Source organism: Ostrea edulis, chromosome 9 (assembly GCF_947568905.1).
Source record: "Ostrea edulis chromosome 9, xbOstEdul1.1, whole genome shotgun sequence".
Classification (NCBI taxonomy): domain Eukaryota; kingdom Metazoa; phylum Mollusca; class Bivalvia; order Ostreida; family Ostreidae; genus Ostrea; species Ostrea edulis.
In genome coordinates this window covers 33,577,384-33,591,727 of record NC_079172.1, presented here as the reverse complement: position 1 = coordinate 33,591,727, position 14,344 = coordinate 33,577,384, and the positions used below count along the sequence as shown (strand labels likewise).

Sequence of the window (14,344 nt, the reverse complement as noted above, 5' to 3'; positions counted from 1 at the left end):
GAGATCAAACCCGAAGTGAGACATTATTCATATACCTAACCAAAGAGGAACTACATGCAGAGCTGATTATTCAGTTTTTGATATATATACCACAAATTACCAGATATATCATCACTCTACATGCAATAAGCAGAGAATTCACACAGTGCGGTTCAGGACTTTCAGCACTTTTGAATCACAGCTGTATGTAGGATGATTGTCTATACATAGAAACAGTTTTTCTCACACAGCGCCACCTACCGACAGATGTTGGCATTTCTCCCCATTGTAAAATGACGTTTTTTGTGACTCGTCCACTGGAGTTGACATACACTCCCTCATCTAAAACAACAAAACGAAAATGATTCAGCATCGTGACACATACAAAATTGAAAACAACTCACAACATAGTGCTTAACTGACACACAAAAACATTCTGTAGTCAAGATCTGACAGCCCCTTTTTAAAATTTAAGACACTTTAAAAAATGGCAATAACATCTTGGCCAATCCTTTATTTTTTTTTATTTTAAGGATACACGGGCTTGTTGAAATTTAAGTGAAATTCTGGAGCTGATAAAAACTAGATAGAATGCTGATCTTTGGGCTGTTCTCTTTATTTTCATTACCAACAATTTAATTCTGCAATCCAAATTCTACATAATGTTTAATATCAGAATATGACTTCAGGAGGTATACTACATTGTCATAATGGCCAACTTCCTTTTAAAACATGAATGAAAATATAAGCATCAGCAATATTTGTACATTCCTTTTGAATTTGATTGCCTAGTGAGTAGCTCAGTCGGTCAATGTGTCGACTGCTGATCTGCAGATCGCAGGTTTGAGTCCAGCAAAGGTTTGAATTTCTATTCTTCAAATTACTTTCTACTAAAACTGCATTTTTAAAAACTAAAAAAAGTAAAATTTGAAATTTTTCAATTTCAAAACATTAATGTACATATCTTCCACTTTTAATCCATATCTTCCTTAAGTCAGACATTTAAGGAGATTTTCATGTGCTGAATATAAAAAATGTTTATTGCCCTATCTCAGTCTCACAATGTTTGACATAATAGTGTATAAACATGAAACAGTTGTCAAAGTTCACAGGTAGAGCTGTATGTATTTTAATCAATATTGGATAAAGGTTAACTTTCCACAGTGGGTGATGTACACTAATAACACGGAACAACTTACTGTCGTAACAGCACAGGAGCTCCATGCCATTGGTGTCTGGTAAAATCACAATGGTATGAGGCAGGATGGGAGCTTGAGTCTGAAAAATGATGCAAAACCATTAAAGCATTAGATATTACAGGAAACTTTACTATTTCACTATGATCATTAAAATAGAAACATTGCAACAACCAACATAAAGTTTCCAACACACCATGTGACACACATATAAAGTGTCATTCTTCTATACACTTGTTGACAAGTTTTTGCCAGTGTTAACTTGAATTTTTTTCACAACAGAATTTCTAAACCCCTGGGCCTGCACCGATGCACATAACCCGTTCACTGTATCTTAATCAGTAATATACTCAGTACAGATAGATCACGCCCACCTAAAACATGCTGCTTTATTTCACATTGGAAGAACTAGTATAATTAGTGTACGGTGTACAAAAGTACACAGGTACAATATTTGGGATCAGGGTCAGCTTGATATTCACAACATAATACTAAGAATAAGTGGAGCAGAGACGAAACTCCAATGAAAGATTATCACTGTGCAGAATAACAAAATTTTTATTTCATGATTTTAAAAGGAAGATAAAACAAATTGATCCAAATTGGCAGGAAATACATGATTTCATACATAGTGCTCTAAAACTCAAACCAGGAAGTTCTCTATTCATACACTCAACTAATGTACACATCAGGAATGGTTACCACCAGGACCTGCTAAATTGTGTACGTACTGCGTACAAAATTACAATATGTAAGAAATCAAAAATAATTGTGCTATTATAACAGAACCATGTGCAGACAAATTTAATATTGCCTGTTTGTGTGTCATAAAAATTTGAAATCGATCATAATAAATATAATTCGTTTCCGAAAATACATGAGGGTATGAACTGCAATGCTTCAAACTAGCATACTTTTCACGAAGCACTAACACACATCAAAAATATGCCAGTCAGAAGCAATCCACTCCGTACCCTTGTGCATTTCAAAATTGAAATTCGTTTATATTCACATTCTACTGTCATTTCTCTCGCAATTCCCAGTCAATAATTATAGGTTATAGACTTTGTATGGGAAAATATGACGACCAAGTTTTTTGGCGCGTAGACGGATCTAGCTTGCAAGGTTCATCCATAACAAAAAATGAGGTCGTCATATTTTCCCATACATAGTCTATTACCTTTTTATTATATACTTTCAATTTCATTTATAAACTTTTTATTTAAAAATATTCTCAAACCTATTAGTCAAGTTTACATCATTCTCAACCCAAAAAAAAAAGTTGCAAAATGACATTTTTCAAATTAACATGCATGCAAAAAATTTCAAAGCAACTAAATAGTAAGCATAAGTAATTTCACCCAAAAGTTGCTTATATTCCTATATCCTATTTTTTGTTATATGCCATGGATTTAGCTGTATAGCTGTATTTCTACATCTAATACACTGGAAACTTCAGTCCTGATGTGACTAAGACAAGTATCTAGTAATGTACAGGTATATTGGTGATTGTTAATGTACATGTATGTGTCTTAGTGATTAGTAATGTACTTCCACACATAACTACTAATGTACTGACACACAACATAGTGATGTACTTATGCATGACTTATTGACTATTAATGTACATGTTTTAGTGACTAGTGATGTACTTACTAATGTCTTAATGACTAGTGATGTACTTAGAGTCTTAGTGACTAGTGATGTACTTATAGTCTTAATGACTAGTAATGTACTTATAGTCTTAGTGACTAGTGATGTACTTATAGTCATAGTGACTAGTGATGTACTTATAGTCTTAGTGACTAGTGATGTACTTATAGTCTTAGTGACTATTGATGTACTTATAGTCTTAGTGACTAGTGATGTACTTATAGTCATAGTGACTAGTGATGTACTTATAGTCTTAGTGACTAGTGATGTACTTATAGTCATAGTGACTATTGATGTACTTATAGTCTTAGTGACTAGTGATGTACTTATAGTCTTAGTGACTAGTGATGTACTTATAGTCATAGTGACTATTGATGTACTTATAGCCTTAGTGACTAGTGATGTACTTATAGTCTTAGTGACTAGTGATGTGCTTATAGTCTTAGTGACTAGTGATGTACTTATAGTCTTAGTGACTAGTGATGTACTTATAGTCTTAATGACTAGTAATGTACTTATAGTCTTAGTGACTAGTGATGTACTTATAGTCATAGTGACTAGTGATGTACTTATAGTCTTAGTGACTAGTGATGTACTTATAGTCTTAGTGACTATTGATGTACTTATAGTCTTAGTGACTAGTGATGTACTTATAGTCTTAGTGACTAGTGATGTACTTATAGTCTTAGTGACTAGTGATGTACTTATAGCCTTAGTGACTAGTGATGTACTTATAATCTTAATGACTAGTAAGTAGTACTTGAATACATGCTAAATCAACTAGAATTCTTTGCCTATATATCTCTCCATTCTCTTACCAGGACGGCATTACACAAGCTTCACTTACACTTCTGTTAATACTTTTACACAACTTTAAGTGATGATATTCACAACATAAAAATAAGTATTCAATTGATGAAACTGTAGTTGATTTAATTAAACTATGGGGATTTTTAGAATTATTTCCCTAAACTTTGGACTAAATAGTGAATAGACCAATCCATGTGGCACGAGAGCACAAGTTATAGCAGTCGAGTGCTTCACATGATATTTTATATATTGGGAGATGTCTTATAAACCGTATATACTCGCCTATAAGTCAGTTGTATAGTTTTTAGGTTATTTAGGAGGGAATTGCCATTGACCCATTTATAAGTCAGTCCAACTTTTTCAAGAGTCGAATGAAATCAATGCTCTAATGTTTTTACCTGTGTTTCAAATAATATTTTGAGAAATGCGCCGATATTTGATATTTTTCTTCCAACAAATCAATTTCATATCAATACTCTTATGTATATATCTGTGTTCCAATAATTATGTTTTGGGATATGACATCAATATTTCACTTCTTATTCTCAACAAATTAAACAGTTACTATTTTGTTTATTTTGTCCATGTTTTTGTTGTTTAAGAAATACTATGCTATACATTATGCCATCCAGAAAAAAACTAATCTTCTTAGGACACTCCTATAAGTCGGACATAGAGTTCTGGACCAAAATTTAACTCCCAAAAATCCGACTTATAGGCGAGTATATACAGTATATGCTCTGCCTGCTGCCTAATCCTATCATGTTATATATACTGCAATAAAAAATGTTTAAATCAATAATATTTTATAATGCAAGGATAAATTCAACTGAGATAGACTGAGATAATGTAAAAGTTGGTCAGATTGAAATGCATCTCAAGTCGTCACAGTGATCACGACGTCTCCCAACAAACATCCTTCATACACATAAAAAAAACCCCACCCCAATATACATTTAATCTAATTTCACCAGTTTTGATGAAAAACCTTTATTTTTCCATTTATCATCATTTACCTTACAACTGTTAATATTGTAAACTAATTCATTTGTTTACACAGACATGCTTGCACATTGCATGGATTACATGTTGTTCATCCGACATTTCTGTTGTGACTAATTGCAGCATGATGCAGGAACTATTTTCCTTGATTAATTGTATATTGTTTAACGTCCCTCTCAAGAATTCTTCACTCACATGGAGATGTCACTATTACTGGTGAATGGCTGAAAAATTTAGGCCTATGGTCGGCACTTACAGCCTTTGAGCAGGGAGGGATCTTTATTGTGCCACACTTGAGACACAGGACCTCAGTTTTTGCGGTCTCATCTGGAGGACCGCCTCATTTAGTCACCTAGCTGTTACAACAAGCAAGAGGTACTGAGGACCTATTCTAACCCAAACTCCCATGGGATACTATTTTCCTCGAGTTGACAGATCTTAGTGAAACTTGTGTAAAATGTCCTCCCATAAGAGAATGGTATATTTCTCCGTCCACCCAAATACAAGAACTTTCTGGCATCCCTCTACATTCACATAATGTGTAAGCATCATTCCTAACGAATGGACAGATATAGGACAATATTTACATTCCCGATCTTTTTGCCTTTGATATCTTTACGTCAAATTGTATTGATAGACATTCTTCATGAATGCACTATAGTTGTGAACAATGCACATATGGATCTTAACAAATATAGTACGTCTATTTTAATGACTGGGAATTTTGACAGAAATGAAAGTAGAATGTAAATATGAAAAATAAATCTCAGTTTTAAAAACATATGAGGGTATGAGCTGCAACACTTCATGTCGACTTACTAACATGCTTCATGAAGTATGTCAGCATGAAGTTTCGCATTTCATACCCTCATGTATTTTCAAAAATGAAATTTTAATTTCTTTAAAACCAACATTTACCCCATGTGAGTACTTATCATAGCACTGCTGCTGCCACTATGCACACTAGACTACTGTCTGGCCAAGTGACTATAGTAGGCAACAACAAAAAATAAATACCTGGTGGGCGTAAAACGAAGAAATAGCCGACTGTGGCGGTGATTGAGGGTGGCTGCGAAACTATAAAGTAACCAGTGTTGTGATACATGGTACAGGATGCAAGACATTAATAAGATGGGGATGTGAAACACGAAACCCCAAGTGATAGTACCGTCTACAGCAGTGAAGTACTTTATACCACTGGAAAATCTGTCACTAACTAAATACCAACCATTCAGACATTACGAGTCAACCTATTTGATAAGTGGGTCAATGTCAAGATCCAAGAATAAAATATTACAGAGACTTAACCCTCGAGACAACACACTATAAACATTAAGTTTATAGGATGCCCAAGATTCTGGATGCATCAAATAAATGAAGTAGAATTTTGCTGTGTTTAGATGGGATTTTCTATTAGTTGATCAAACAACAATGTAAATTAGTCATTAATACATGAAATGCACCAATAAAAAGACGTTTCGGAGACTTTAAATTTTGGGTATTGTTTTCCTATTGAGTTTTCAAGGAGAGATGGGTGAATAATGGAAAAAAGGGTGGTTTTATAAAGAACTTTTGTGGTTTTTAGCAATATTAACACAATATATTTACAAATAGGTTTAGAAAATTTTAAAACAATTTTGTTATAAGGTATCATTTGTCCTTGAACCCTCCCTCTCTCTCTCTCCCCCCCCCCCCCCCCCCCCCCCCCCCCCCCCCCCATTTTACTAGAGACAGATGGAAAGATACAGGAAAAAACTGTAAGACCCTTAAAATCTAGATTCTGGGGACTTAAAAATCAGGCTTACTCCAACACCTAGTCAGGCAAGGTACTATGCAAAGCTAATGGCAAAGTCAATGAAAGGGATGTACACAATCAGAGGCGTTATGGACACAGTTGTACACAAACACAATCCCTGAAGGTGAAAGAAGCACTTCCTACTTACATGTGAAAATAAGCACCTCCTACTTCCATGTAAGAAAACCTCCTACTTACATGTGAGAATAAGCTCCTCCTACTTACATGTGAGCTCCTCCTACTTACATTTAAGGATAAGCTCCTCCTACTTACATGCAAGAATAAGCTCCTCCTACTGACATGTGAGAATAAGCTCCTCCTACTTACATGTGAGAATAAGCACCTCCTACTTACATGTGAGAATAAGCTCCTCCTACTTACATGTGAGAATAAGCTCCTCCTACTTACATGTGAGAATAAGCACCTCCTACTTACATGTGAGAATAAGCTCCTCCTACTTACATGTGAGAATAAGCTCCTCCTACTTACATGTGAGAATAAGCTCCTCCTACTTACATGTGAGAATAAGCACCTCCTACTTACATGTGAGGGAATGTACAGGTCATAGGCCAGCATCTCATCCACATCAATGCCATGGAAACCATTATGGGAACCATACAGAACCTTTAACCTTTGACCTTCTTCCACCGTTAAGTCAACTATTAACGGTTTATGGACTAGATCAGTGAAAGACTGTATAAAAATGAAATAAAAAATAAAACATTGAAATTTGTACCAAATTTTCAGTAATATCTACATGAATAAATATTCTCAAAATTACACAATATACAAATATATGACAGCTTTACATACAAAATAACATAGAGGATTGTGTGGTGAATGACATTTTCCTTGCACAATGAGGAAGAGGGTAGGGATTTAAAGCACATATTTGACCATCAGTAACCTTACTGAATTTGAAGTTTTAAGGCTTTGCTGTTTGGGGAGGGAGGGAGGGAGGGGAGGGGGTCGAACCTAAATTACTGTATTAGTGTTGTCTCACCTTAAACGCCATGAATTTGTGGTAAGGCTTGGGGGCCCAGGCGTAGATTTCTATACTCTCCTGCAGCGCTATCACAAGGAACTTAATTTTCTCATACTTCACTGTAAAAATAAAGAAAATACAAAATTTAAACATTCATAACTTTTACTGAAATAAAGTACAGTATAGTACTTCCCTGAATATAGCAGTGTTGTTGAATATTTTGTCGTGCTATAACTGCAACTTGGTTTGATTCACAAGAGGCTCATGGGCCTTTAAAGTCATAAGAATGTCGCACAAATGTTAGATTGTCATCAGAATGTCGCACAAATGTTAAATTGTCATTAGAATGTCGCACAAACATTAAATTGTCATTAGAATGTCGTACAAATGTTGTCATCAGATTTTCGCACAAACGTTAAATTGTCATCAGAATGTCGCACAAATGTTAAATTGTCATCAGAATGTCACACATAGGTCAAATTGTCATCAGAATCTCACACAAACGTTAAGTTGTCATCAGAATGTCGCACATATGTTAAATTGTCATCAGAATGTCGCACAAACATTCATTTGTCATCGCAATGTTGCACATACGTTAAATTGGCATTGTGGCACGGCCAAGTTGAAGTGATTGCATCTTTCTAACAATGAAAACTGAATGTTGTCCAGATATTTATACGTAATGATCATTATCTTCGATTTTTCTCCATTACAAAATTACAGCCTGGCAAAATAATTCTGACAAGGGAGGGGCTTCATTTTGCCAAGATTGTTCATAGGTGGGCATGACACTGTTCTAGGAAAGTAATATCTCAGCCAATCAGAAGCCAGATCAGCATTTTTTTTTTTACGTTTCAAATGCTCCAAATATAACAACACTTCTACGAGGTATTAGAGAACATTGGTGTCAAATTAGATTTTAATCTATTTTTACATTGGTGGTCTGTAGAAGTCAATTTTATCTATACATGGAGAGAATTAAGTGTGCAACACAACTTGGACTAATGAATTGGATGAACTAAACTATCATTCTTAAAAAAAAAATGTCAGGAGTTAACCCCCTTTATATCACAGCTACTCTCGGAGATACACTGAGCTTACCTATTTTGAAATGAACACAGCCCTCCAATTCACCAACATTCACCCAACCATTTCTTCTGTCATTCTGTAGGTAAAAAAAGATAAAGCTGTAAACATTGTGTGACATGATAATGACAGGTTACACCAAGAGATAATAAATGACGCAATATTTATTATCAACAGAAGGCTATATATTCATTTACTAAACACATGGATTATCAACAGAGGGCTATATTCATTGAAACCATACATTATCAACAAAGAGCATGTTTGTTTGTTGTACGTCCCTTGGATAATGAGACGTCACCAGCTGTAAGTGAAGTACCGAAAATTTAGATCTATGTTTAACAATAAGGGCTGTGACAGTGATGATTAATGTGCCGATGCATGCTGCAACACCTAACCTCTGTTTTTAAGGTCATATACGAAAGACCCGCGACTCAAACATCTGAAAGCTGAGCATTTGGAAAAGGAGCAATCACTACCTGTTAACGTTTTAAGTTTAAAGTGGCCATGGCACGAGCAGGGCTCAAACTTATGTCTTACCAGTCATGAGGTAAATGCACTAACCGCTTTGTCTAGTTTTAAGTTAAAGGTAAAGTATTCTGAGTTTATGCCAAATCATAAGGTATTGTAGACAGCAAAGTATAATTTCTCAATGACAAATCCTACAGTATTGTACACAGTATAATTTCTCAATGACTTAATCATCAAGCAATGTCTCTTACCGCTTCTTTTTTGAAGATTTTGTTGTTCAGCCATGACAGGTAGTAAACTCGGATTTTATTTTTCTTTCCAGAGATAGTAACGAGGATGTTCTGTCCCTCCAACACTTCCATCTGCTGGAAGCGTCTCCGTGAGATCAATGTGTAAACTGTGTAAAACAAAAGTGTTCAGTGAAGCGTAGAATAAAAATACTGCTACACCTTCCATATCCATCCAGGCTACACTGACTTGTTATTCAAAATTTCTTATGTGTTTAGAGGACGAGGATTCTAACATCTCTCTGAATGGAACACCAGTCCAACACAAGTTTAAAGCTGGGAGTAATGATACAGTGCAGATAAAGTGTCCAAGAACATAGTACATGAAATCATTTATATATGTTATAAAATCATAAAAATAAACACAAAATCTCTCAATACCCAACCAACATGAAAATACATTATTTTACAGAATCTTTCACAACAGCCGCTTTGAACCTTACATTGGTTTTGACCTACCTTTCCCCTGTCCACTTCTGTCTAACAACATTAAGCCATTCTCTGTCCCAATGAGTAAGTTCACCCCTGTACAAATAAAAACAAACAGGGGTCAATATCTATCATCTTATTAACAGCTTGTGACTGTGGCATAAATGAATAATATCTCGTTGACAGCTTGTGATATTGGGGTCAGTGATCAGCTTATTAACAGCTTGTGATATTGGGGTCAGTGATCAGCTTAACAGCTTGTGACTGCTGGAAGGTTCTTTGCTTTACAACTTTAGTTCAATGAATATTTGTAGAACTAGTTTCCAGATACGCAAAGTAGATGAAAAGGGTACATACAGCCAGCTTAATCCCTGTAATCACTATTGGCTGTGAACTTTCCTGATTTAAAAAATCCCCAGTTTAAACACCCATATCGAAGTAAACACATACCCCATAATGCAGCACACAAGATGTCAGATGAAAATTTTTTCTTATATTTGCGAATTTCAGGTGTGTCGCTCAGTGCCTCAGACATGGGCTGTGTTGGGGCCACATTGACATTGATTTGTGACCCTCTGCGAGATGACTGGGATGTTATTGTGGAACCCTCGGAGGCCCCGAATCCAAAGGCAGAAAAAGATCGGGGATGGTGTCGCAGTCCTCCTCCGTCCGAGGTGTTACTGACAGCTTGCCGATACTGAAAAGAGGAAAGTACAGTTAAACTTTGCTATCTCAAACATAAATATCTCCAATACCATGGATAAGTGATTTCAAAGTCTCCACTACATTTTCTTTTGTATATTATCCTCAATATCTCGAACCCTCCAATATGAGTTTTATCTTGGCCCCACAGAGTTCCAAGATAATGAGGTTTGACTGTATATATCTTTAAGAGATGGATTTATTAATCTTACTTCCAATTAATCAGGATTACTGAAGGACTGCTGGCATGAAAAAAAAATAACATAGCAGATCTTTTAAAGGGTTTCAGGGGCTGGCAGATAGAATGAATCTAGATTCTGAATATTCTTTTTTTCCTTTGTACGAGACAGAATAACATAAAGCTTTATATGAACTTGAAAAATTCATTATTTAATATACCACTTTTAAAACAGTAGTTAAAATGGTAGAGCATTCATATCCAAGTCTTGATTGACAGTCTGAAAAGACACTGCCGCCCACATCATCCGTGTACTCTTTAATTTTCCAAATTATTCACTTATCGGTGAAAATGTGGACAGAGGTAGACAAATGTATTTTGAACCTAATCATAATTAAATCTAATAATAGCAAGTTAAGAATCCTAATCACAGAGGAGCCCCTCCTTTCAGAATCGACATAAGAGGGCTGTTCCTAAATTACTCTCCCACAGACACACACACAACAAATACCCAATTATCAAATTACACTGCAACTCTGCAAAGCGGGAAATGGAAGAGAACATTTATGTTTGTCCTTTTCACAGTCTACTACTCTGTATTTCAGCCACAACCCATTACTGTTAAGTGGACGACTTCCTCTCATACTGTGGGTTCTTTTTATCTCTCTGTGGGTACTAAATCACACACTTGTTTTCTAAAGAGGCCTGGCTTTTTGTACGTATATTAGAATGGTTCTTCAACACAGAAACAATAAGTGCCTGCTGCTAACATGCACATTTGCTTATTTTCCTTGTTTAAATGTACCTCTGTATGAAAGGAAAACAAAATACAGCACCCAGAACAAACTTTACAACAACAGAAGAAAATCCACAATTTTATGATCATTTCTTAATGAAAGATGCTAGTAAGTAGCTAATGGGAGACCATAAAGGTCAAAAGGTCAAAACAAGGTTACAAAAAGGTGAAGAGTGTTGTCAAGGGAAACCCTTTCTGGTTTGCTTGGTCTTGCAACAAGACTTTAAAATGCAGTCTTGTGGGATGCGTGTGTGGAAGGAGAGCTGTTGAGGAGGTACTTGCCTCATCGGATGTGGTTTTGTCCTGCGGTCTCTGGGGGGTGAGGGCAGACCTGGACTGGGGTGGGGTGTGTGGTGGCAGGAGATCAGGCAGTACTCCACTGCTGGCGCTGTGTCGTGGTGAGGGAAGAACTGAAATAAAAACAGACGTACATTGAGACACATGGCTTGACATAGTTAGAAATACAGACATACGGTTAGATAATAGACAGGTAATACAGTTAAACATACAAGCACACAGATATACAAATATACATTTAGATCATATACAGACACAATGTTAGACATATATAATAGATACACAGTGACTGAAGTTTATACTAAAAATTTTCAACAAGAGTGACTTGCCATTGGATGTACTGTGAATGGATTTACTACTAATTGTACTGTTACTAACTCTACCACTGGGATGACCAGAGGAACTGTTACTAGTCTTACTACAAGCCTAACTAAGAATAGCAACTGGATTTACCACTAGAATAATCAAAGGAAAAGTACTTATCACTGAGATGATCAGAGGAAATGGACTTGCCATTAGGATGATTATAGGAAATGGATTTACCAATGGGATGACCAGAGGAAATGGACTTATCAATGGGATGACTAGTGGAAATGGACTTATCAATGGGATGACCAGAGGAAATGGATGTGTCAATGGGATGACCAGAGGAAATGGATGTGTCAATGGGATGACCAGAGGAAATGGACTTATCAATGGGATGACCAGAGGAAATGGATGTTGTCAATGGGATGACCAGAGAAAATAGACTTATCAATGGGATGACCAGAGAAAATGGACTTAACAATGGGATGACCAGAGAAAATAGACTTATCAATGGGATGACCAGAGAAAATGGACTTATCAATGGGATGACCAGAGGAAATGGACTTATCAATGGGATGACCAGAGTAAATGGACTTATCAATGGGATGACCAGAGGAAATGGACTTACCAACGGGATGACAAGATTGGACTTGGAATTATCCCAGGAATGAATGACCTGTTGAAATGTATCTGGACTTACCAATGGGGTGACCTGAGGAAATGTCCTTAATACAGGGATGACCTTGGGAGATGTAACTGGACTTATCAAAGGGATAACTAAACTAGCTTACCACTTACATGACAAGAATGGACTTACCAGTGGTATAACCACAATGTAATTAATTAGACTTACAAGTGATGTAACTAGAAGTAATATAATTAAACTTACCAGTGGTATAACCACAAGAAATGTAATTAGACTTGTCAGAGATGTAACTATAAGTTATGTAATTAAACTTACCAGTGATGTAACTATAAGTAATGTAATATGACTTACCAGTGATGTAACTATAAGTAATGTAATATGACTTACCAGTGATGTAACTAGAAGTAATGTAATATGACTTACAAGTGATGTAACTATAAGTAATGTAATTAGACTTAACAGTGATGTAACTAGAAGTAATGTAATATGACTTACCAGTGATGTAACTAGAAGTAATGTAATATGACTTACCAGTGATGTAACTAGAACTAATGTAATTAGACTTACCAGTGATGTAACTAGAAGTAATGTAATTAGACTTACCAGTGATGTAACTAGAACTAATGTAATTAGACTTACAAGTGATGTAACTAGAACTAATGTAATTAGACTTACCAGTGATGTAACTAGAAGTAATGTAATTAGACTTACCAGTGATGTAACTAGAAGTAATGTAATATGACTTACAAGTGATGTAACTAGAAGTAATGTAATATGACTTACCAGTGATGTAACTAAAACTAATGTAATTAGACTTACCAGTGATGTAACTAGAACTAATGTAATTAGACTTACAAGTGATGTAACTAGAAGTAATGTAATTAGACTTACCAGTGATGTAACTAGAACTAATGTAATTAGACTTACCAGTGATGTAACTAGAACTAATGTAATTAGACTTACCAGTGATGTAACTAGAAGTAATGTAATTAGACTTACCAGTGATGTAACTAGAACTAATGTAATTAGACTTACCAGTGATGTAACTAGAAGTAATGTAATTAGACTTACCAGTGATGTAACTAGAAGTAATGTAATTAGACTTACCAGTGATGTAACTAGAAGTAATGTAATTAGACTTACCAGTGATGTAACTAGAACTAATGTAATTAGACTTACAAGTGATGTAACTAGAACTAATGTAATTAGACTTACCAGTGATGTAACTATAAGTAATGTAATATGACTTACAAGTGATGTAACTAGAAGTAATGTAATATGACTTACCAGTGATGTAACTAGAACTAATGTAATTAGACTTACAAATGATGTAACTAGAACTAATGTAATTAGACTTACAAGTGATGTAACTAGAAGTAATGTAATTAGACTTACAAGTGATGTAACTAGAACTAATGTAATTAGACTTACCAGTGATGTAACTAGAACTAATGTAATATGACTTACCAGTGATGTAACTAGAACTAATGTAATTAGACTTACCAGTGATGTAACTAGAACTAATGTAATTAGACTTACCAGTGATGGAACTAGAACTAATGTAATTAGACTTACAAGTGATGTAACTAGAAGTAATGTAATTAGACTTACCAGTGATGTAACTAGAACTAATGTAATTAGACTTACAAGTGATGTAACTAGATCTAATGTAATTAGACTTACCAGTGATGTAACTAGAACTAATGTAATTAGACTTACCAGTGAT

At 35.3% G+C, this 14,344-nt stretch overlaps 1 protein-coding gene across 12 annotated transcripts in view; it reads right to left on the bottom strand.

Moving 5' to 3' along the window:
* Positions 1-14,344, bottom strand: part of LOC125657510 (mitogen-activated protein kinase kinase kinase kinase 4-like) — a 79,509-nt gene that overhangs the window by 3,564 nt on the left and 61,601 nt on the right. For all 12 annotated transcript variants that reach the window (XM_056150319.1, XM_056150326.1, XM_056150327.1 and 9 more), the window contains 9 exons: positions 11,652-11,779; positions 10,144-10,390; positions 9,724-9,789; positions 9,229-9,374; positions 8,522-8,585; positions 7,439-7,539; positions 6,979-7,128; positions 1,179-1,257; positions 241-321 (listed from right to left, as the gene is read on the bottom strand). In XM_056150319.1, the coding sequence (XP_056006294.1) occupies positions 241-321; positions 1,179-1,257; positions 6,979-7,128; positions 7,439-7,539; positions 8,522-8,585; positions 9,229-9,374; positions 9,724-9,789; positions 10,144-10,390; positions 11,652-11,779 (1,062 nt within the window). The remainder of the gene's footprint in view (positions 1-240; positions 322-1,178; positions 1,258-6,978; positions 7,129-7,438; positions 7,540-8,521; positions 8,586-9,228; positions 9,375-9,723; positions 9,790-10,143; positions 10,391-11,651; positions 11,780-14,344) is intronic.